The sequence below is a fragment of the Myotis daubentonii genome, chromosome 1 (genome assembly GCF_963259705.1).
Source record: "Myotis daubentonii chromosome 1, mMyoDau2.1, whole genome shotgun sequence".
NCBI classification, from domain to species: Eukaryota; Metazoa; Chordata; class Mammalia; order Chiroptera; family Vespertilionidae; genus Myotis; species Myotis daubentonii.
This window is the reverse complement of record NC_081840.1, coordinates 41,001,397-41,025,465: the sequence shown is the minus strand read 5'-3', so window position 1 is coordinate 41,025,465 and position 24,069 is coordinate 41,001,397. Positions and strand designations below refer to the sequence as shown.

Sequence of the window (24,069 nt, the reverse complement as noted above, 5' to 3'; positions counted from 1 at the left end):
GAATACCTTTAAATGCTGACAGTAGCAACACCTTTCTTTTTCCTTCACTCAGAAAAAAAGAAAGAAATCACAAAAAATAAATTCATTCCAACATGTTAAAATCTGCCATAAAGTCTTATTCATTCTTTTAAAAAAAAAGTTCCTCATAATAATACATGCCCTGGCTATTGGTACATTATTGAAATACTAGACCTGTAACAGCTCATCCGATACCTTTAAAGTGTATGACTTGGTGATCTATTTATGTAAAATATGCTTAAGATGAAATATATAATCAATGCATTTGATGCTTCTGGGGAGGACTGGCATTTAAAATAGTTTTTAAAATCTGAGTTTATTAAGAATTTTAGAAAAATAAATAAAATACTGTGGTGGTTCTATCCTTCCTTCCCCTTCTACTTTTCTTCCTTCACAAATTCAACTTAAGAGCTCAGGCTTCTAAAAAGCAGAAGAGTGTGAAACAGAACACAGGTTTTCCTACCCTCTTCTTAGTACAATGTGTTTTATCACTAAGGCAAACCTGATTTTCTTTTCTTGAAATGAAGATCCCATCATCTAGCACAGTGGTTCTCAACCTTGGCTGCACATTAGAATCACCTGGGAATCTTTTTAAAATCCCGATTTCTGGGCCTCAGGATTTTAAAAAGATTCCCAGGTGATTCTTATGTGCAGCCAAGGTTGAGAACCACTGCTCTAGGACTTAATTTAAATAACTGTTCTTAGGAAGTCAAGAAAAAGTGCTTTTAACAAAGAAGCAGCTATAAATGTCTATAAAATAATTTACAACTTGTGATTTTAAAGAGTGCTATTATAAAGTTTAAAAGCAAAATCTAAACATTTTAACAGTTTAATCTCCTTAAAAAGTCTTTTAAAAAGCCATAAGCTATACTATAAATTGCCAGTTAAATTCCCATTCTAATGTACTTTACAAAAATAAACTGCTGCACAAATGTATTAAGGTAGCTATGTATTTCTCATGTTGATCTTTTTTTCCAACTTCAAAAATGCAATAAAGTAAGAAATTAAGCACCTAGATGTTGGTTAAATATACTTTCATTGGAGCAGCATTTTGATTTCGGATAAAGGGATCCTAAATGTAGTCTAAAACTTTCCAGAAAGTCACATTCACATTCATTGTAAAGCATTTTATATACATAAAAATACAGATTTGTAAGAAATAAACAAATTAACCTACACTTTTCAAAATGTAAAAATTAAAATACAACATGTGATCGCATGCTATGTCAGGTATTTGAGAAGTATGCTTGGTGTTCATGTCTGATGGCAATAACCTTGAGTAACTTGAAGCATATCACATAAGCATACCACAGATACTTAGTTTATTTATGACCTTAGCCAAGGTCTAACCCCAGTTTTTTGTTTTGTTTTTTAATATATTTTATTGCTTTTTTTACAGAGAGGAAGGGAGAGGGATAGAGAGCTAGAAACATCGATGAGAGAGAAACATCGATCAGCTGCCTCCTGCACACCCCCACTGGGGATATGCCCGCAACCAAGGTACATGCCCTTGACCAGAATCGAACCTGGGACCCTTCAGTCCCCAGGCCAATGCTCTATCCACTGAGCCAAACTGGTCAGGGCCTAACCCCAGTTTTAAAAGTGAAAAAGATTCTGTTAAATTCAATGCGGCAAAAGTAGTTGCATTTACTAGTAATGTTTGCCCTGGAAAAGAAAGATGAGGGAAGGCAGATATCAGATGCTTTGAGGTATAATTATATGGAAGGATTAAAATTCTTTGTCCAGGAGGAAATCAGGATTTTCTGATAAAAGCTGTCTAAAAATGCAAAGGTTTGCTTCATGAGTGTGAACTCCCATGCCTTGTCAGGACTCTTATAGTGAGGACTCCTGTGTTGGCAGGCGGGACTAATAGTAGATGGTTAGGCCTGGAGGAACTCCAAAGTTCCTTGATGCAAACTGTTGTGTGGTGATTGAGTTTCTAACATATGACTTCTTAGGCAGCTTGCTTCATCTTTTGTTCTTGCCCATAAAGCAGTGTCTGCTTTTGCTGTTATACCTCTTATAAATCAATGGGTTTGGTTTTCCTGGGATACATCCAAGTGAATATTTCTTATCTAATTGCTCTTCCACAAAAACAAATAGGTGATTGTGATGAGCTTTGTTAGTGTTCTACAGCTAATAAAGTCTTCCATCAACTGCTGGCTGATGTGGGCTACAACATAGATTTACTTGGGGGGCAAAAAGTTATCCAGTCTACAATGTTTACTGTTCTACAAAGTTCTGGTCTTGAGGCTGAATGGGAAATCCTATTTGGCACTTCTTTACCTCAGATGGTATGCCAATGCTTATCACAGTAAGAAATTCTTATCAGATTTGAGGTGTAGAGGAGGAAGAAGTGTGGAAATATTTAACTATTTAAACAAATAAGAAATAATAATAACTACTCTATAAATTAAAACCAAGACCTTTCCCCCCCAGATTATATTCACTAAAAGTATAGAAATAAAAATCCCACTATGGCTCTTAATATAAGACAAATAAATATGTTCACGTGGTATTTACATTTTAAATTCTTAAAGAGGCCCTATGTTATTTCAGAAATACAGTTTAAAGTATTATTCCCTGAGTTCTTGAGGCAACCCCATAGGTAATTTCATGACTTCTAAGACTTTGGGGAGATTGAAACCCACGTGGAGTGCTTATCTTTCTTTTAAGTAGCTGTTCTCCAAAGTGGTTTGTCCAGTGCCTTCCCTATAATTCAAATGCTTTAAGGATGTGGCCTTATCCATTTTTTTTTTTTAGGAGACAAGCTTCCAAATGAAGCTTATAAAAAGGGGGAAAAGGACTGTTTAAGGAAAGTAAAGTTTTAACATTAGTTAACAGTGCAGTTGAGTAAATCAGTTTTATATCTATAATACATCAAGAGTGATAATACTGTCATAGGTGGTAGAAGACAGAGCTCTGTGGACTCTGGCATTTTTGACTTCAGTGGTTATTGAGCCCAGTTGCTGTTAGCAAGCAGAAAGTCTACCAATTAATTCAAAGAATGAAACTATTAGAAACAGAATGACTTCCCCATATTTTAAGCCAAATATATGCCTTAGGAAGGCATATATTTGGCTTAAAATAAAGATAGAAACAACAAAATTAATTATATCTCAAACTTAAAATATTTGGAATTTAATAATTATTCTAAAAAACTCATTCAAAACTGGGGTTTTAAGGTTCTTGAATTGTTGTTAATATCTACCTTCTTAGTGGCTCCTAAAATATTTAAAAATTCAAGACTTGAGAATACTTCAAACAGTGAAATGTGAATATTTGTTTGCAGCTCCCATTAAAGTCTATTTTGAAAAACTCATTACAATGAATGGAAACTCCAATTTTGTTGCTGACAGTTTCAGGTTAGGCTTAACTTGAAGCCATTCAAGGTTTTTTATGTTAAAAAAAAGAGAAAAAGGTTGAGAGAACCTACTGAAATGTTCCATCTATTTCAGTAAAGTGCACAAACATGAATGTATCCTTTGGCTTTGCTATGACCTCAAGGGAGGGGTAGAAATCAATGGTGCTGGTGTCAGATTCCTGACTATATTGCTGAGGCTGGCAATCTTCTCTTCTAGGAGGTAATTTTTCTTCTCGGCTGTTTTTTGTCGCTGTTCAGTCATTTCCAGAGCTTTCAACAACTGGGCATTTTCAACATACAAATCCTTCACCACTGCATCTGCTTTAGTATTCTTGCAGAGCTAGAAACAGAATCAGAAACATCTTGACTCCATTTCTGTAATTCTTTTAAAGTCTGACATAAGGGCAGTTGTTTATAAAGGCAAATAGGTTCTATCAATTATTTTCTTTTATTTTAAAATACAGCTTTAATATCAGACTGGCATCAGAGGTACAAGTGGAGCAAATCCACTTATGTCAAGCTGTTACTTTGCATGATATGTTTGTAGAAGTCACTAATAAAAAGAACAAATTGATATTTGAGGGTAAAAAATGAAAGTGTTTTCCACCTAAATAAATTGGGAATTATTTATTCTCTAAAAATATTATAAGTTATAACTTAAAATTTCTGAGTTTTAGGGTGTGAACTGTGTTTAACTCTGTTCTTAACAGTAGATGCTTGAGCTTCCCATTCATAACTACAACCTACTGATTATTTTAAAATGTGGCTCATGTGTTATAACAAAGAGATAAGATTTTCCTTAACTCCTCCTCTCTTGCATAGAGCCTTGTACAGAAGACATATTCTAATAATTATGGTTAGAACATATAGTCTAGGTTAGGGTGGAAAACTTGTCAGCAGCCTTGGGATAATTTTATTATTGCTTCTGTTAACATTTTCTAATCCATCTTCCCTCATTACACCTTTAACTCCTCATTTACATCCAATTTCAAGCAGGACATCTAAAAGTATAAAGGCTGAAGGGACTAACAAGTGGCTAATTAATTTATTAACATTTCATAGGGCAAGGATGAAGCCCAGAAGCTAGATGACTGGCGAGTGTAACATTGTAACCTACTCTCTATTGAACTGTTCTAATACAATATTTTCCCTCCCTCCCTACCATTAAAAGACACTTTGATGGTTCTTTATCATCTAAAGAATGACATTCAAACCCCATGGCTCAGCATGTAAGGCCCTCTACTGCCAGCTCCTCCCCATCTCTCTAGTTTCTTCTCCTGCTTCTCTCTGGACAGTGTTGTGCCAAACTATTAATGCCAAAGTGTTTGCAGATGTCCACACCCCATATGTTGTCATAGTTCCATGATGTTTCCATAGCCTAGAATGCCCTTCCCACATTTCTTCACCTCTTAAAATCTTACTCAACCCACAATACTAGATTTGAGGTCTTTAGGAAACTTTCTTTAAATTCCCTGGGTTGCGTCAAGTATTCCTTTTGTGTTCCCTTCTAGTGAAAATAGAGTGGACACCGTTTTCTTTATTTTTGAAACTACCACTGGCCATATGCTCAGTACTTTGTAGGTGAACTACACTACATGTAGGCAGAGATATTGTTTTGTTCACTTCTGTATCCCTAGTGCTTAGAACAGTACCTGGCACATAGTAACTATGTATTGAATAAATTAATTAAAGGGTTGAATCAATAAATGCTTATTTTACAGGACTTTTTCTTTTCATCCTGTGTATTAAGATAAAGGACAAAGGAAAGCTCCTGTTTACCTCTGTGTTAAGACCCTCTCTTGGCATTATTCTTCCTAATGTTATGTATCCAGAAAACAATGTTGGGCAACTGTCTCCTGCCTAACCAACATTTTTTGGTTAACCTCTACCAGTTCATCTCAAACTTTCCTAGAAACTAGTCCTTGTTGCATGTCTCTTCAGTGGATGTACATATAATTTCTAAACACAGAGGCCATACCTGCCACCAGAAGGTGAAAAGGTTCAGGCTGCTTGGTGATCTTGGAGTTCAGGGTCTGCATTCTAATTCAAAGCATAGCCTTTTGAGTCTGGTTATAAGCATAAGGTATTTTTTGAGGTTGTCCTGGCTGTTGCAAACAGGAAAGCTAAAGTTCTATATATTATCTTCCAATTTTTTAACAATATATATTTTCTGTTTATTTAAGTAGGAATACTTCCTGTCTTGGGTAAAAAAAAAAATAAAATCTGTGAGTCACTGTTAGCAAATACACATTTTAAAAATTGTGGACAAACGTAGGCCTTAAAAGAGCTTCGGAAAAAAATAACGTGGAATACAGAATTCATATTTTTGAAGGGATATAGGGGAATGTGAATCCTCAATTCTTATATACATTCATAGTAGAATTTGCCTTTATTAGACAACAGTTAAGTTAATGGCAATAAAGGAATGTAAAACTGGAGTTAAAAGTGGAATGTGAAGTGGGCGGGTAGAGATGACCTGGGAGGCTCACTTGTTCTTTGAGCTGATTCACTTTCTCCTGAAGAAGCCTTTTCACCAATTTCAATTTCTGTTCAACTTCCATCATTCGTTCCTCCATGGCAGTTACCAGTTGTTCCTGGTTTTCCTGAAGGGGGGAAAGAAGTATTATCATTTGAAAATCATGCCACACTGAAATGAAAACAGTAGTAGTCTATTTTCCCCGTAAGATGTCTAGAGAAAGGAGAGCAACTGTTTGCCTCTGTAACAGGAACGGGTGGATTTCTTATGAAATGGGAGTTCTGAACACTGCATGGGTTGTGCATGTTAGAAAACTAATCCTATCAGAGAAAGAATCAAAGATAAAAAAAGAATCTTACCTGTGTTACCATCTTCCCCTGAGATAAAGCAAATTTCTTAAAACCCATAATTTAATACTTGTGTGCACTTTTTGTATAATAGGGATCTAAAGCAAATTAAAAGATGGATATTAACCTTCCATCTGTGATTTGGGTCTTTGCAATACTGTGGGCTTCTTAACAACAAAACAAAAACTGAGTGTATTCAGGGTTGTCTTACATCTCCAAATCGGCTTGCAATATGCATGTCTGTTTTTCCTTCGAAATGGCTGATTACTGGGGAGGTTAGTGATAATCAGCCTCTTCCCACTTATTCTACTCATCTGTTTCCAGTCTGACTTGTCAATGTGAAGCAAACATCTGGACTGGAGGGTGAACAGATTTAAAATTAAGAGTCCTCCCCACAAACAACTCCTAGATAAAATAGGGCAGCAAAAGAACCCTGGCTTCTCCTCTCCTTACGCAACAGTGACAGATCAAGAAATATGTGGGCTCTGGAGAGAGATTTAGAGTACAATTGACTGCCCCTCCCCACAGTCCTCCAAAATGTTCACATAAGGAGTTTCAGATTTTAAAAGGTTCTTCAAATGTTAAGCAGGTGTTAGTGGCTGATGGCATAACCAGCCTTTAAAAATATTCTCAAAAAGGCGTCCTTTAAAAAGCACGCAGAATGACCAAACATGAGTTGAAAGCCAACATTTGTTTGGTTATTAATTAAGAGCATCTCTTCAAAAATAAAAGGAACAACTAAACCATGTGATTGATTTGAAGATAAAAATCATAGTAGGCAAAAGCATAATGTAGAAAGTAAATTTTAAGAAATCAGACTTTGAGAGCATCCAGATTTTTAAAAAAATCCTATATTTTGATATAATAGCTTTTTAAAAATTCAAACTAAAAATAGAAAGTGCCTGATTTCCATTTGCCTTCAAAATTACTAAACTAAACAAACAGAAAACAGCAGTTAATTAATTCAAAGAACATGGAGCATGGGCAAAAGAATGGGGAAAGAGGAAAAACAAAGGCAGTCATATTTAAAATTCATTTTATTGTTTCATCAAAATTTTCCTTTTTCCTGTCAGAAAAGTACTGTACATCTTATACAAAACAGTATAAATAAACCCTGTTTTTCTTCAAATTCCATATATAAAAGTAGTACCTTTTATTAAAAATAGTTACAACATATAGAATGAGAAAATATATAGAACACATCCTTTCAAAAGAATCTCAAATCCACTCTTTAAATGGTATAAATAAAATGATTTGTAACAAGCTGAAATTTGTGAAGTTGATTCACAAAATTTGTCATTTCTACATAAATAAATAAGAGACAGAATACTGCAAAGGTGTAATAATAATAATAATAATAATAATAATAATAATAATAATTTAAAAGAGCACTTGATTCCAAAACATTCCTCAGCTTATGCCTCTGTGTTTGTGTGGTGTGTGTGGTGTGTGGGTGTGTGCATTTGAGTATCTGCCATGGTAAGAAATGCCATCAATAGCAGCCCAGTTTTCACAGGTGCCCAATCCTTCTGTAGGAATCTGCATGCACTGCTCGCTGCTCCGGTAGCAAGGCCTAGGGAAAGAAGGCAAGTGGTACACTTCACCCTGATGTCCAGAATATGTTTTTTTGGGGGGGAATCTAAATTCACACATTTATAATGCAAACAGTTTTTAAAAGCACACACATTAGCACCACATAGGCAAGCAAAGCAACACAAAGAGAGAAGAAATCACATCACTCCATGCACCAGAGACAACATGCAGGTTCTAATAATATTCTTAAAATTAGTGTCCGCTCCGTTACAGAAGCAGGAGAACCAGTAGTGGCATTCTAGTGAGAGCAATAAGCAGTCCACCCAGCCGTCTGACTGGAGAGATTTTTTTTTTAGTATAAAAACTGTAACCTTTTTTGTCTACCTAATCCTGAAGTAATTGGAGTAATGGGCTATTTATTTTTAAACCTTGGTGGGTGGGTCGGGAAGAGCATGCTTTGGAAATGCTGTGTCTGAGAAAGCAGTGAGTAGAGTGTTAGCCTAATCATTGGTTTGAAATGTACAGTAAATCTGAGGTCAAGGTTTTATAATTCAACTCTGTAATGAAGAGTTAAAACATCTAATACCTCACCATCACAATTTTTATTCAAGAGTTTAATTTTAATATTTAATTGAAGTGGAGTGTAGTATAAAAACATGGATTTTAAAGCACACAAGAAAAAAATTTGTTACGGTTTTGTTGGCAAGAATAGATGACAGAAGTACATCATGACAAAGCATAGATATATATTCGGAGAAGAAAAGACAACTGCTCTAATGTATAATTATCGTGTTAATGTGACTGTGCAAAGCCACTTTGAGAGGATTACAGAAAAAGAGTTGGGAAACTCCTTATCAAATGTTAACTGAGAAGCAAAGTATTTGAAAGTAGAAAAGCATCCAAACCAGAAAGAATTACTTTAGAATTCTATAAACTGAGTATTTTAAATTTTATTTCTAATTCTTAATAAACTAAATGTGCAAGACCAAAGAGTTAAGAAACTTCTGGAAAGGGGTGATTATACATGAAGAGAAATAACTATTTGAAAATCTAGGTGATATAACATTGTGCCTGGTGGTGAGCTGGGATAATGCTAATTGAAAGGGAAGGGGAAGATCTTTACTATCTTAAAAATAAGTTTTTATATAGTGTAGCTGGAAAAACTCTAAGTTAAGTGAACTATGTCATCTAAAGAGTCACTGGCTGCACATTCAACTTTGTTAGTTGTGAGAAGTCCCCAGCTGTGAATTCCATGGAATCAGCAGGCTGCACCCCTCTGACCAAGAAAACCCAGGAAGCTTTGTTAGTAATGCGTATCCTAGAGTTGCACTTGAATTCTGTAATATTTTGGCATCAGAGAAGAATATTAGGTCAATTGTTCACTATGTGCAAGTGATCCTGATACTTCATCAATTATGAATGTGCAAAGGAGACTCAGAACACTTAGTTACCCAGCTGAGGAGCTGAGCGCTCACAAGCAGCACTGAAGAAAACAAAACAAAAAAGGCACTGCACTTCAGTGGATTTGTAATACAGGCAAGGTTAATCTCCAACAGAAGATTTAGATTCTTGATCTCCACCTTTCAACTGGTATAACTTCCAATAAACAGGTAAAATTAAATGAGGTGATCTGAGTTTCTAATGAAGGGGAAAAGCCTCATACCTGTGGTGTGTTGGTTTCAGAGGTTCTGTTTTCAGGTTCCTCCTGCAGGCGCTGGTTTATCCTTTCTGCCTGCAGCAGCTGGTGTTGAAGCTGCAGAAACTGCTCCCTGGGCACCATCGGGCAGGCTTGCTGCTGGAGAAGCTGCAGATCCAATGCGTGAGGGGATGGGCTAAGCATCACAGTGGACTTCAGGTGCTGCATCTGCAGAAGGGCAGAGCCCTGGTCAGCAACAGTGCCTTCCCTCACAGAGCTGCCCTTCGAGGTGTTAAGCAGAGAGCATGAAGCCTGACCCCCGGATAACTTGTAAATCAGGATAATGCATGAGTCTGAGTAAGAAGTAAATGGGAAGAATCATTTTGCTTAGGAGATAATAGGCATAACCCATGGACACAGATAACAGTACGGTGAAGGCCTGGGGGAGGGGAGGTATCATGTGGAGGGGGTCAATGGGGGAAAAAAGGAGGACATATGTAATACTTTCAACAATAAAGATAAATTAAAAAAATAAATCAGGCCTTCTTAAAAGTTTTAGACTTAAAATTGTTCTTCCTCACTCTTGAGTGACTGTAAGGGTATGAGGTACATGGTGTCCATAATGTCTGAATCCTACCTCATTTTTTACTTACACTGGAACTTTTTACTTATCCCTCTTTAAAAAACAACATCCACCACCAGGATTGGAGCAGGCAAAGGGGAGAAAGTGGTTATGCTTTAGGGATTGCTATTTTACTTACCATTCATAAAGATTCTTAAAAGCAAACATTCAATGGCGATGTGTTTTTCAAGTTAGCAATATGTTTTTCAAAGAATCTCGCATCTACAATTATTTTAACTTTGCCTAGCTTGTTAACGTTATACTCTTAAATAGCACAGTGAGACAAGCAATTCTAGGGTATAAGGAGATATCACAGAACATCTGGGAATTGAAGTACATGGAATAGAAGTATTTGTTCAAGATAATGAGGAAATGATGTGTGTTATCACATGCCAATCAAAGGTGGGGAGAGGAAGACGGAGCAGAGAATGCACTGCATTTGGCCAGTGAAGCATGCCAGTTCACATCTGTCGACACATTTCAGCAGCACACAGGGCTCGATGGGAGGCATGCAACAAATATGACTAAGTACTAAACTCAAGTAGGACCCCCAGGCTTGTGAGAAGGGAAAAAGGACCTCTAAGACACCACTGCAGGGACATGTTATCATGAAACTTCAGAGCCACTATCCATTTCTTTAAATCTAAATGTCTAAGGTGGGCCACAGACTCAGAAAAGTCACCACTTTATTTTCAGGAATAAAGGAGTATATGGAGAATTATAAATCCCATGATTTTATATCATTGGGATGGTTTTCATCACATGTCTTCAAGCACTGAGTTTTAGATACTGAGGAAAATCCTATGTAAATGTAAACAGACGTATTCCACAGTTAAAGCAAAATGAAAATGAATATTGGCTCTTACCTGAAGTACTTATTAACTATTACAGTCAGCAGGAATGATTACATGTGCAAGGAATTTAATGAGATGTCTCCATGCTATGAAATTCATTGAAAGAGAATGTTCTACCTTCACACACTAGCTCAGGCAGAGAACTGCACCCTTCTCTGCTAGTTCCAACCACAGAGTTCTAGGTACAGGTTAGCCACAGACAAAACAAAAACAAAAGAAAATTACAGGAATTATAAAGAGAAGAAAAGTATTAGTTATAAAAAGAGAAAGAAGAGTACAAATTGGGTATATATATACCTGGATATGTGTGCTCTAGTCAGTAAGAACTTATAAAGGACCAACAGTTACACTTTTTCTGTATATAAACTGTACAGATATTAAAAAGATTTGGAAGTAGGTGGTGATGCTTGTAGAACATCATGAATGTAATTAACACCACTGAATTGTATACTTTAAAATGGTGAAAATGGCAAATTTTATGTATATATTTATCACAAGTTTAAAAATTAACAATATACCGAAAAAAACATTGAATTGTACACTTTAAGTAGGTGAATTGTAATGTGTGGATTATATTTCAATAAAACTACTAAAGAATCCAATTTGTATAGGTGTACACAGAGTTAATAGTGCAGTCTTACTAGTATTTTCCTAAGGAAAGTTTTGTTACAATAGTGTATAAGATGTTCTTTTCAGTGTTCCAATAAAACATCCATGCTTTTTCTTTATTTCTTTATTTATGAGGGAGTATAGTGCCAAGTATACTCCCTCATCCATTTGTAAATATTTACTATTAGATCAGGGAGAAAAATAGTGAGGGAAAATTGCTTAGGACAGCAAATAACATAAAACAGGGTTGGGAGGTAAGGGGCTTCTGAGAGCAGGTGAGAGAACTGGCCTGTTGGCAGTGCTGGGAGAGGCTCCAGTATTGATTAAGTATATCCTGTCACTTTTCAACTTGGCTATGCCAGCCTTAGCTTCAACCATGTTATTGATTACAGTATATAATTATTTCATCAGAAAAGCATATCTACGTCTAAACACAGCCCACAGCTCAAGGTTTTGAACACATTTATTATATGCTATCAGAGAGAGAGAAAAAATGGTTTGGATTTCACTATTTATAGCTCACTAATCTATTAGTGGATAAAATCAGAGGATATAATAGTGACAGAAACCTCAGTGGTCATTTAAATGTCAATGTGATATATTTGCCCATATTTCACATTTAAAACCCAAGCATCTATTTAAAGTTATCTTTGCATGTGCCCAGCTTCACAAAATTATGTAAACATCTCTCTCCCTTTCTATAATTCTTGCTTAAACATATTTGTACTTTTTAAGAGCACAAAAAAGACATTTCCTACTCATGCCTCTCTACCTTATAGAGATTTTACAGTTCACTAAACATTGGATTAATATTTTCATCTACCTAAAGCAAAGTATCTCAATGAAATTATAACTTATTAAGGAGGATTTGTACCTAAGTTGTTTTACAGCCTCTAACTGTTCTCAGTATTCAGAAGGCAATCTAGTAGACTGAAACCCAATGTCCAGGCTGACAAGTTTTACAAATCCATCTTTATATTTAACAGCTCTACCTCTCCCAAGTTAGTTACTAATGTAATGAGCAGTGGCAACACTTGAAAGTTAAACTTCTAAATGCTAATGTTCTCATAATCTCTGCATGGATTTCCTAACTGAAGAGGTTGTTAGAGAGCAATCATATCTATAAAACACTGTAATATGGATGGTATCAGGAAATTATTACAACCATAGCAATGGTGAGAGAGCCACAGGTTTCTTGGATAGTTTTGGACAGAGTCCCTGCTGAGGTCCTTATGTTTTATGATAATCACCATTGTTCCTTCCTGTGTAAAGCAGTATGAGTTCCTATGACTGTGTATTAAGCTAAAATGTCCATCAAACTTGGCAAGATAGACCAAAGAATTCAGCTTGGTTGGCAACATACTTAGATTTTCACTTTTTCATAAGACGAATTCAATGCTATGCTAGTCTCTTCCAACAAATGGCTCATTCATGGATTAAAATATTCTTCATAGCTAAGGCCATTTGCTTAAAAGCTTACCTCCATTAGCTGCTCATCCAGTTTTACTTGTTTCTTTTTCAGGCCTTCAGTTTCCAAATGAATTGTTTCTAATTCTCGTTCAAGGGAATTCATTTGACTGACCTGTTAAAAAACAAAAAATTCCCTTTAAAAAAACAAAACAAAACAAACCCATCTGAGTTGCTCTACTTTATTTTGACAAGTTTATGCTCGTCAGAAATCTCAGCTCTTGGAAGAAAGCTGAATTCATTCCTTGAAGGAAAGCAAACAGTATAATCCAGTGCATGTATTACATTTAAGTAATCTAGTTTTAGTCACCACTCCTTATGTAGAGCAGATTTCTTAAGGGAGTAGGCTTTCAAACGTCAATGCCACGCACTGTATAAAATACATTTTACCTTGCAACCCCGAAAACACACCCACACCCACGAGTATGTGTACCTGCACAATTAGTTATAAGTACTGATCACTGAAGGACAACTTTCAGAAACAGTACTTATCCTACCATGTACTGACATTTTGTAGAATAGCTTATTAATAAAAAATGCTGTTTCACTAAATCCATTTTATGATTCTCTACTATGGATCTGTAGTAATCCATTTTAAGGCAAAGTTTAAAGATTTAAAACTGGGACTACATAAAACCTGATTTTTATAACTACTTTCTCAATTTTAAAGATGAAATTTAAAGACTTTATGAGTATCCATTTCTGGAATTCTTTTTATTATAGGAAGAATCTAATTAGCAAACACTGTGATTCTGAATACTGCTAAGTACAACATCTGACAATATTCTATGATGTTGACTTTTGCTTCTATCAAAACAGATGAAGAGAGTAGTAAGAATTGTTAAACAGAGTGTAATCTCTCAAGGTACAGTTAAATTTCTTATGTTAAAACTTATCATTAGACTTTTCCCTTAGTGAGAAGCTGAATGAAACCCATTGTCTTTCCTGAAAAGTTTACTTGAATGTACCTAAAATAAAATGGCATTTCAGCTTTAGAGCAGTGTTCTTACTGCCAATGCTCATCATAACTTTCACAAACTTAAAAAAAAAATTATGAATTAAAAAAATTTTTTTAACAGAATCAACCTGCCTTCTTTCCCCCCTCCTTTTTATTGAATTTATTGGGGTGACATTGATTAACAAAATTATGCAAGTTTCAGGTGCACAGTTCTACAGCACACTTTTGTAACTAAGTAAATGATCATTATTCTCATCAGATTTTAAACAAACCATATGTTTCAGAAAAGGAAGGTAACAGTGAAAACTCTTGAGTTTTAGTTCAGGAAAAGAAAGAAAAAACATGTAACAATAAGAACTCCCAGAGTAACAATGGTCCAGAACTCTTAACTTCGTGGAACAAGGAACTGAACTGTGTTACAAAGGTTTAACCACGGTGGAGCCAGCCTCCAAGATGGTCCCCTAGGATCACCTCCTTCCTGGTCTTCACACCCTTGCGTCATCCCCTCCCATACTCTACCAGGGTTAGTCTGTGTGACCAATAGAATAGAGCAGAACTAACGGTGTGTATCATTTCTGGGATTAGCTTATAAAAGGTACTACAGCTTCTGTGCTGGTGTTTTTTTGGATCTCTCTCTCATATCACTCACTCACTGCCACATCCTTAGAAAAGGCCCCGGGAGTGAGGGGCTGAGGCCTCTGGAAATCAGTCAGCAGGAAAAAAAGCCTCCTCCGAACAGGTATGTGAATGAACCTGGAAGTGGATCCTCAGTTGATATCTGGACTGCAACCTCATGACAGACCCTGAGCCAGGAGCACTCAGCTAAGCTGCGTCTGAATTCCTGACCCTCAGAAACTAAGACATCAAATGTGTGCTGTTTTGTGATATGGCAACAGATCATACAGACCTTAAAATGTTCCTGATTTCAGGCTACGTATACTCTACTAACTTATAAAGGCTTGATAATACTCATAAAGATGACTAGCTGTCTTCTTTATGAAAGCTTAAAGTTAATTGCTCCTTTTCAAACATCAATCAAAAAGAAGTATACTGTTTTGACAAGATTACAAGAGCACAGACATAAGGGAGAACAAAAATATGCCACTGTAGTCATCTCCTTGGAAGCAGGCAGGGGAAGAGACACACACTTAGGGACCCATCACAGTCAGAACGTAGACACATGGTTAAACGCGTAAAAACTCACCTTCCTATTCGCAGGAGATCTTTCCTTTTGAAACTGTTCGCATTCTCTTTTCAAGCTCAACTTCTCCTGCTCTGTGGGCTTCCCAGTACCTGATGCATTTACCTGTGCTTGGTGCGTGGGGGGAAGAAGGCTGGATTCCAGTTGACGGACCTAGTGAGCAAATGTAAGAGAGATGCTAAGATGATCACCCAGCCAGGAAAACAAACAACGGACATAAGGAAAGTTTTTATACAGCACTTGGGTATTATTGTATTAAAAACACTTTTTTTTTTTTTCCAGTCAAGTCTGCTAGTTTTCAAATCCCACTTTTTTGGTATATCAAAAGATCCTTTCTGCCCTGGCTGGTTTGGCTCAGTGGATGGAGCATCGGCCTGCGGACTGAAGGGAACCGGGTTCGATTCCAGTCAAGGGCACGTGCCTGGGTTTGTGTTCTCAAGCCCCAGTGGGGGGCGTACGAGAGGCAGCAGATCATTGATTCTCTCTCATCATTGATGTTTCTCTTTCCCTCTCCCTTCCTCTCGGAAATCAATAAAAATATATATATATATATTTTTAAAAAAGATCCTTTCTAGGTAAATCTAATTTTGGTTTGATTGGCTCTAAAAACTCAACACTAAAGAACAGACAGGGAAGGAGGGGACTTCCGGCTCTACCAAACCGCTGGGAGGAGAGTCAAGGAAGCAGACGTACGCCCAGCACTTTTGCTCTGCCATGAGCATGACCTGTTAGGAGTGAAGGAGGTGACAGTCCCTTCCACTATGTATTGGACTGTTCACTCCTGAAACAATATATTTACACCAACTAAGTTCCAGGAGGACAGTGACCTTGTCTGTCTTGTGCAGCACCGCCGCTTCAGTGACAGCAGAGTTGCTGGCACACAGTAGGTGTTCTAAGTGAAAGTCTGTGGCTCGAGGTGATTAAGTAAAGGTTAAACATAGTTGGCTCACTACTTAGTACAAGTAAATAATTTAAACATCAGTGTAGTGGTTGGAAGAGATGATCTTCAATGACCATCCTAACAGTGACAGAAGGAGACTTGACCTGGGGTAGTGAACACACAATACAATATACGGATGATGTATTGTACACCTGAAATCTATATAATTCTATTTACCAACGTCACCCCAATAAATGCAATTAAAATGCATTTGAGATTTCAGCTATGCTGTCATGTATGCAGATGTTCATTCCTTTTCACTGCTGAATAGTATTTCCTTGTGTGGATGTGCCACAGTTTGTTTTTCCGGGTATTTGGGTTCTTTCCAACTTGGCATATTAATAAATCTAATTTAGACATTAAAAAAAGACCATTCTAACCTTTAAAGACCATTCTAAACTTGAAAGATTTAAATCTAATGTTTAAAAACCATTTTAACCTCTAAACCTTGAAATAACCTTTCAAGGGGGAACCTTTTCTCTTACAAGGAGTTAGACCAACAAGATTTGAGTCTTGTTTTACTATTTTTCTACTACTAGTCTCCGTGTCCAGCCTATTTAAAGAGGAATATATAGTTAACACTTCCATGAGTTTATGTTTTGGATATGAGGATTAAAATCACAGATTTATTTTTAAAAATGTGTTTTTATTAATTTTAGAGAGAGAGGAAGGGAGAGGGTGAGAGAAAAACATCCATGAGAGAAACATTGATCTGCGGCCTCCTGCATGCCTCCTACTAGGGATCAAGCCTGCAACCTGGGAATGTGCCCTGATGGGGAATTGAACTGGTAACCTCTGGGAGCACTGGATGATGCTCAACCAACTGAGGACACCGGCTGGGCTAAAATCACAGATTTTAATACAGAACTGCTTTTACAAAATGAAAACTATTGTAGAAACATACCAGGATAAAATTAAATGAAAGTAAACGATAAATTATACATTCTCAAAATAAGTCTGCTGTAACAGAATACTCAAATCCACACACTAGAACTATTTTAAACATATAAAACATTCATTTTCACAGCAAAGTAAGCATTTTCAGACATATGCCACCACGTGCAACTTTTCCAGTTACCTTCTCCCGGGAGTGTGTGAGTTCTGCGCTGGTGTTCTGCACCACAGTCTGGAGTCTCTCGTTCTCCTGCCAAAGCAGCTGTTGTTCCTCATTCCTTAGATGATCCAACTTGTCCCAAGACAGCCGCTGCTGCTGGTTATGGAATCCTGATGGGTGGGTGGCTACTTCTGGGGCCCAGTTCTTAAGAGACAATTGCAGAGTTAAGCCTTAAAAATAAAGCTGATTTCTGTTGTCAGTGTCATGCTTACCTAATGACAATTCTTAGTAGGTACCTTTCAACCTTTACCTTTGTCTTCTAATGGGAGTGAATGTATGTATATATAGATATAAATAAAACAATGTTATGGGTGTTTGAACAAAAAAAGGTTTGTAAACTCACTGTTTAAAACGGTCTTTGGCAAAATAGCCCCATCAAGTCTAACAGCAAATGGGATTGTTCGACAAGTCCCAGCTCCATACAGGACACAAGTACATAGAGATTGGTGGCCATACAAACTGCCTCATTCTTATGAAGTTATGCTTTGAACCCAGATAACTGCTCTTTTGATTAACAGGGGACACCGAGGGGGACTCAGAAATGCACTGCTAACTTGAACGCTTTCACAAGCTCAAGTCTACTTTCATTTTCACATATGCAATCATATCCTTTTTCAGATTGCAAAGCACATATTGTCCATGTGATTGAGGCCTGAACACAGAAATATACTTTAAACTACCAAAGCGATTTTTTTTTTGGATCCTGAAAAATGCTTTAAAAAATAAAAAAGGTAACACAACTTAATAAACCTTTTAAGTTAAAACATAAAAAGGAAAAAAAAAGGCACCATCTTATTTTGAGAAAAAATGTCAGCTCAGACGTAATTTTTAAAAATGGAAACAACTATTAAGAGATAAAGTAACTGAAGTAATGCCTACTTTTATGGTAGGGCATCTCAAAATCTACCTAGGGCTGACATCCATAACATTTTCTTAATTTATTTGTGCATAGATGAAGCAGCATTTGTGATATTAAGATGAGACACACTTTCTACAACATCAAAATGTTTTAATTTTACAACAAAATAACTTAGTCATGGTCTTCTGACTTTCCCAATACCAAAAGTTAACTTGTCACGATGGTTCTATTTATATAAAGTTCAGAACCAGCGTCCCTAATCTACGGTGCAGAGGGTGGAATAGTGGTTCCCTTGAGGTTATCGACTGGAGGGGACAGACGAGAGCCTGCTGGGAACTGGGAATGTTCTATATTTTGAACGAGGTGGCGGTTAAACACACACACACACACACACACACACACACACACACACACACGCGCGCGCGCGCGCGTAAAATATAACGTTTTACATATATATGTATATAAATAATCAAGTTATATACTTAAAATGTGTACACTTTACTGTATAAAGTTAAACCTCAATAAAAAAATTACCTTGTCATCAGCATTCTGAAGTTGCTTACGTAAAGACATCACTTCTTGTTTTAAAGCCTCCTTTTCCTGCTGAGTCACTCGTAGATCGGATTTAATCCGGGACATCTGCAGGTTTACATTCTGTAGTGTGTCCTCTAAACTCTGAACCTGCATCATGAGAACAACCTTACACTGTGACCCAAATCCTTGTGGTCTCACCTATAGCATGTCCAGGGATGATGAACGAGCTAGGACAAGATAACACCTAGGTCCCTTCTGTTTCTACTTATTATATCCAGTTCTCTACCGTAGCTCTGTGGAAACCCAGTACATTATGTATACTTACAGGATGTTAAATGATATTTATGACGATGATGAGCTATGCCTGGAGCAGGTATTGCTGATATATTACCAAGTGATATCTTACAGAACCAATGAGGACCAACTGGCATCACAAAAGATGGTTTTACCTCATTTTATAGAAATTGTAAAAATTTCTGTAACAATTTTAGCCTGTGGTGTTGGTTTGTAAAGGACATCTTAGTTAAAAATAAGAAGATATACTGGTAGAACCCTAGGCTACCATGTTAACATCTCAGTTAAAAAACTAAATTGGTAAAAGAAATGTTGATAGAGATCTTTATAATAGGGCATGCACCTGCCTTAGAAATTCCATTTCTAAATGTGGAACAAGCAGTCCTTTTTACACATTATTCTCAAGCTTTTATAAGTAAGTAACCTCATAATGATAATGAAATTTGAGGGAAATATTCAAATTATTTCACTACACTATAAGTCTGTATCAACCATTAGTCAAACTGAATCGCTCTGAGTCCTTTTAGGCCACTCCATTCTCTCCACTGGGGATTCCGCTGGAAGACAGAGGAACACATGAACTGTGCAGATGAAGCAAGAACTGTCCACGCACCTTTTCCCGCGAAGCCGCTAGCTGCAACTTTAAGCTTTCACTCTGCTGTTCCCAAGACTTCTGTTCTTGCTTCATAGTAGCCATTCTGCGCTCTAAAAGGCTTGATTTTGCCAACTGTTTCAGGGAAAGACAAGAGGTAACAGGGCAGCTTTGCAAACATATCTAGTCTCAATTTATATGCCTCCACTTACACTGAAAAGATCAAGTACCATTTATTTTTCAGGGGGAGCAGAGCAAGGCAAAAGAAAGAAGTTTTCTCAACTGACTCCCTTTCTACCTTTAATTTTGAGGAGTCTCTTCTCTTTGGGGATTTCCATTTTCCTTTCTCACTGCCTCATATTTTGCGGGTTAGCGATGGTAGACTGGGAGGCAATTAGAAATCTCAAGAGTGTACCGTAAAAGAAAAATACAGAGTACCTAGTAAGGCAGGTGGGACAAAAGCAGTGTTTTGGATTTGCTAGGGAAAACACAATAGAAAAAAAAAAAAGGGGTCGATGTACTAGATCTCATATTATTCAATGCCACACTATATTATTTATGCAATAAATAAGTACATAGTGATATCTTTAAATAATATTATAGATTAAGTAGCATGGCTACATATTAAAATGAGACAAACTTTATATTACTGTATTTAATGATGTGGTTATTAGACAACTACTTTAAGCTCCTGCTAAAATCATGGCCTGGGGAGGTCTAAGGTCACATGATGGCAGCTGAAACGCTGTTCCAGGAGCCTCCGGAACCATTAGGCCTGTGTGCTGAGGGCGTAGAGAAATGCTCATTACGGTGCACACTGTACAATGATGGCAAAAAGTCATCTTATTTTTACTACCTTATCAACGCAGCTATTTAGTTCTTCGCTTAGAGCTTCCTTTTCTTTCAGCAGTTTTTCATTGTAGCTTAGAACACTAGAAATTTTTTGCTGGAAGTCAGAGAGATCGGGACATCTGAGCAGCTGGAAGAGATAAACAAATGAGCCCTCCCCTCACATCTCATGCCGACATTTATAAAAGGTATTTATAAACAGGGCATTTTCAGGGCTGCTGCTATTTCCCTATCTGTGGATATTTCAGAGGACACATAAACTCTTGGGGACTATAATTAACATTAACAAAATGTTCCCTGCTAGTTTCTGTCCATTCTCCAATGCACTGTGGAAATGCCTGTTCAGATAGACTCAACCAGACACTGGTAAATAATGGTCTTAGCTTTCTGTTTTACTTTCAGGGTAAAATAAATAACATACTGACATCCTGTCATCAATTTATCTCGTATACATATAGCACAATACATTTTCCTCATGCTTTCTTAACTAAGTAAATCATTTTCAAAAATCTCAGTCAAGATTATAGAATTGGTATGAACCAAGTACAATGTATTAACACAAGAGCCCTAACCGATTTGGCTCAGTGGATAGAGCGTCAGCCTGCGGACTCAAGGGTCCCAGGTTTGATTCCGGTCAAGGGCATGTACCTTGGTTGCGGGCACATCCCCAGTGGGGAGTGTGCAGGAGGCAGCTGATCGATGTTTCTAACTTTCTATATCCCTCTCCCTTCCTCTCTGTAAAAAATCAATAAAATATATATTAAAAAAAAAAGAACAAGTTGAAAGACAACACATTATGTTTTAGCTCGTTCCATATACCCTTCCTTTTGGAAGATGCCCAAATCCACTTGCTTAGTAAAATGTTGCTGTGTGGACACACTGGCTTCCTCCTCTCCACTTTATGGAATCAGGAAAACCAAAGACTTTTTTGTTTCTTTTCAGCACCAGCCTTAGCACTATTGACATTTTGGGCCAGATAGTTCTTTGTTGTGGGGTCTGCCCTGTGCACTGTAGGGTGGTTAACAGCACGCCTGGCTTTACCAATTAGATTCCAGTAGCACCCTCCCCCTCCCCCACACATCAGTTATGAAGACCAAAAAACACCCCCAGACATCGCTAAACTTCCCAGGTTGGGGGAGCAACCTCCCCTCCCCCAGCCACTGCTTTAGAGAGACAGGTTTCGTACACTTCCTAACTCTTTTCCACAGTTCGTGCATTTTTCATTTCCTTCCACTTCACTTGGCTTTCCAGTTTTCAATTCTTTATTTTCATTATGATTTTATGGCCATCTTTCTACTTCCTACCTTCTTTTCCATTTAGCTTTAGGAATAGTATGACCAAATAGCCTTTGAGGGTTGACTTTGGCCTTCAACTGGCAACAAATCCAGCATACCTTACAAATCTAAACAAATCTGAAGGATGTAGGAAAACGTATTTTAAAGTCCCCGGGCACTGGTTTAATGAAGGGCCTCTCTCCTTTGTTCACCACTTTGCCTCCCCAACCCTGGACCCTCACAAAGCCTGCTGGGTGTCTACGAACAGCCTTGTGACTTCTGCTGATGCTATTCATGTTTCTTTTCAGTGCCACAGATAACAAGAGTGTTCTGTGAACGAGCAGTCATTATGTCCCATAGAGCAGCCCATGCTTTCTAGGTCCGAGCTGTATGGCTGACGCCATTCCACTACGTGATCCAAAAGGGTGCCACACAACAGCTTCCTGCCAAAGGGAGACGGGGCTCACTGTTTTTCCAGAGCACGATCTATGTCAATGCCCCTGTAAAACATATGCAATAAAGAAGTGCGGAATGATGTGCTCATCAAGCTGTCTTACTCCCAGCTCTGCTCCTCTTCTCCTGATCTCTAGCTTAGCACAGTCACAAAGCACACGTTTCCCCTGCTACGGATTTGGAACCCATCATTACCATCTTAGAGGCTGAACAACAGGCCGACTTTCAAAGGTAAAGGAGAAAAGTGTGCCCCGGTTAATTTGGATGAAGTTGGTAAGAGGAGCTTTGAAATACTTATCCACCAGAGAAGGGCCCTGTAAGTTTTAACTTCTGCAATGTTTAGTGGACTGACAGTTCCACCCCCCACCCCTGCATGAATTTTGTGCACCGGGCCTCTAGTAAAGAATAAAGTAGGACAATGTCCAGGATATAACTTTAAGGTAAACTCTCTTTTATACTTAAAATTAAGTCTTTGAAACTTTGAAATAGGCTCTGAAAGCCAGATTCCTAAGTAAGACTGCATCCTCTAGAATTTACCCTTATGCCTGAGATGCCTCACACTTGCTGTGAGGAAAGGATAAGAAGGACCAGCTTTGCCTGAATCTGGGTGGAGGGTTATTAAAGTTACAAGGAAAAAGTTACCTTCTTTGTAGACAAACTTTTTTTTTTTTTATTAGTTAAGGTATTACAAATGTGTCCTCATCCCCCCCATTAACCCCCAACCTCCCACCCCCCTCCCCCGCCCCGCACACTCATGCTCCCATCCCCCTGTTGTCCATGTCCATTGGTTTGGCTTATATACATGTATACTGTAGACAAACTTATATTACTTTTTCATCTGGTTTGGAGCAAGTAGAACATCAACTTTCTTAAACTAAAGTGGTTGTGATCATTTATAGCAACAGAATTTCAGTCTACGACATATATGTTACAAACTAGAACTAGAGGTTTAGCAGTAAAAGTCCTTATAAATAGACTTGTATTGCAAGTCTTCAGCTTTGCTGAGCAATAAGCTAGTTGACAGGATTCAGTCCAAAGGACATTTGGTGGCTGGCAAAGCCGGGCCATCAGGCACATATGGTCCTACAAGAGGTTCCCCGGACCTCTCCTAAGCAGCACAGTCTCACCTGCTTCATTTTCTCCAGTTCATCTTTGAGAAGGAGGTTTTCCTGTTCCACAATATGCGTCTGTATTTTAACTTCAGAGAGTTCTGCCTCCAAAGAAGACACCAAAGTGGAGGACTAAGAAAAAAATTAAAAAGTTAAGTAACAGACACATTCATTTAGCCTGAGGAAACTTACTAGGGCCACAAAAGGCAGCATTAAGGACACACTAGTTAACAGGGGTCCTCGAACTTTTTAAACAGGGGGCCAGTTCACTGTCCCTCAGACCGTTGGAGGGCCGGACTATAGTTTAAAAAAAAAACTATGAACAAATTCCTATGCACACTGCACATATCTTATTTTGAAGTAAAAAAACAAAACGGGAACAAATACAATATTTGTATTTGCATGTGGACCACGGGCTGTAGTTTGAGGACCCCTGCACTAGTATAATTTCAATGACACACGGTTTTGTTTTTAAATAAGGGAAAGGTTACTTAGAAAGTTATTAAGGACCCTTGGTGCTTAGGAGAAAGTGGGAGAGAGATATGCCTCTTGAGGGACAAAAGAGGAAGGAGAGGCACAGATGTGCTCCAGAAAAGAGAGGGAGAAAGAGAGAGAGAGAGAGAGAGAGAGAGAGAGAGAGAGAGAGAGAGAGAGAGAGAGAGAGAGAGAGAGAGAGAACACCAGTGACACTGTTTTATGGCCATTCATCCTTATACTGAATGGAATTAACTAAATGATCTTTTAAAAGGTTCTCCTCTCAAAAGGCATGGGCATGATTTTTAGGGTAGTTTTTTGAAGATTTCCCCACTGTAAAGTAACTCTCTCTATTGGAGACATTCTTGAGGCTATGCAGATCGTGTTTCTCCTTAAACTTTTGCTTATTAATTTTAGTGTCTATCAGTGGGTTTTGTCTACAATCACTACTTTGGTGTTTGCCTTCTAATGGCTTTCTATTTTTTCTACATT

At 37.6% G+C, this 24,069-nt stretch overlaps 1 protein-coding gene across 13 annotated transcripts in view; it reads right to left on the bottom strand.

The window, feature by feature from the left end:
* Positions 1–3,143: 3,143 nt before the first annotated feature.
* The window catches only part of NIN (ninein), a 101,355-nt gene continuing 80,429 nt past the window's right edge, over positions 3,144–24,069 (bottom strand). For 4 of the 13 annotated variants that reach the window (XM_059696376.1, XM_059696350.1, XM_059696364.1 and 1 more), the window contains 10 exons: positions 23,122–23,235; positions 20,275–20,397; positions 19,440–19,553; positions 18,533–18,679; positions 17,104–17,283; positions 15,089–15,238; positions 12,940–13,041; positions 9,402–9,602; positions 5,872–5,985; positions 3,144–3,722 (listed from right to left, as the gene is read on the bottom strand). In XM_059696376.1, the coding sequence (XP_059552359.1) occupies positions 3,513–3,722; positions 5,872–5,985; positions 9,402–9,602; positions 12,940–13,041; positions 15,089–15,238; positions 17,104–17,283; positions 18,533–18,679; positions 19,440–19,553; positions 20,275–20,397; positions 23,122–23,235 (1,455 nt within the window). In that variant the 3' untranslated portion in view covers positions 3,144–3,512. The other 9 variants (XM_059696427.1, XM_059696436.1, XM_059696406.1 and 6 more) reach the window with 8 other exon arrangements.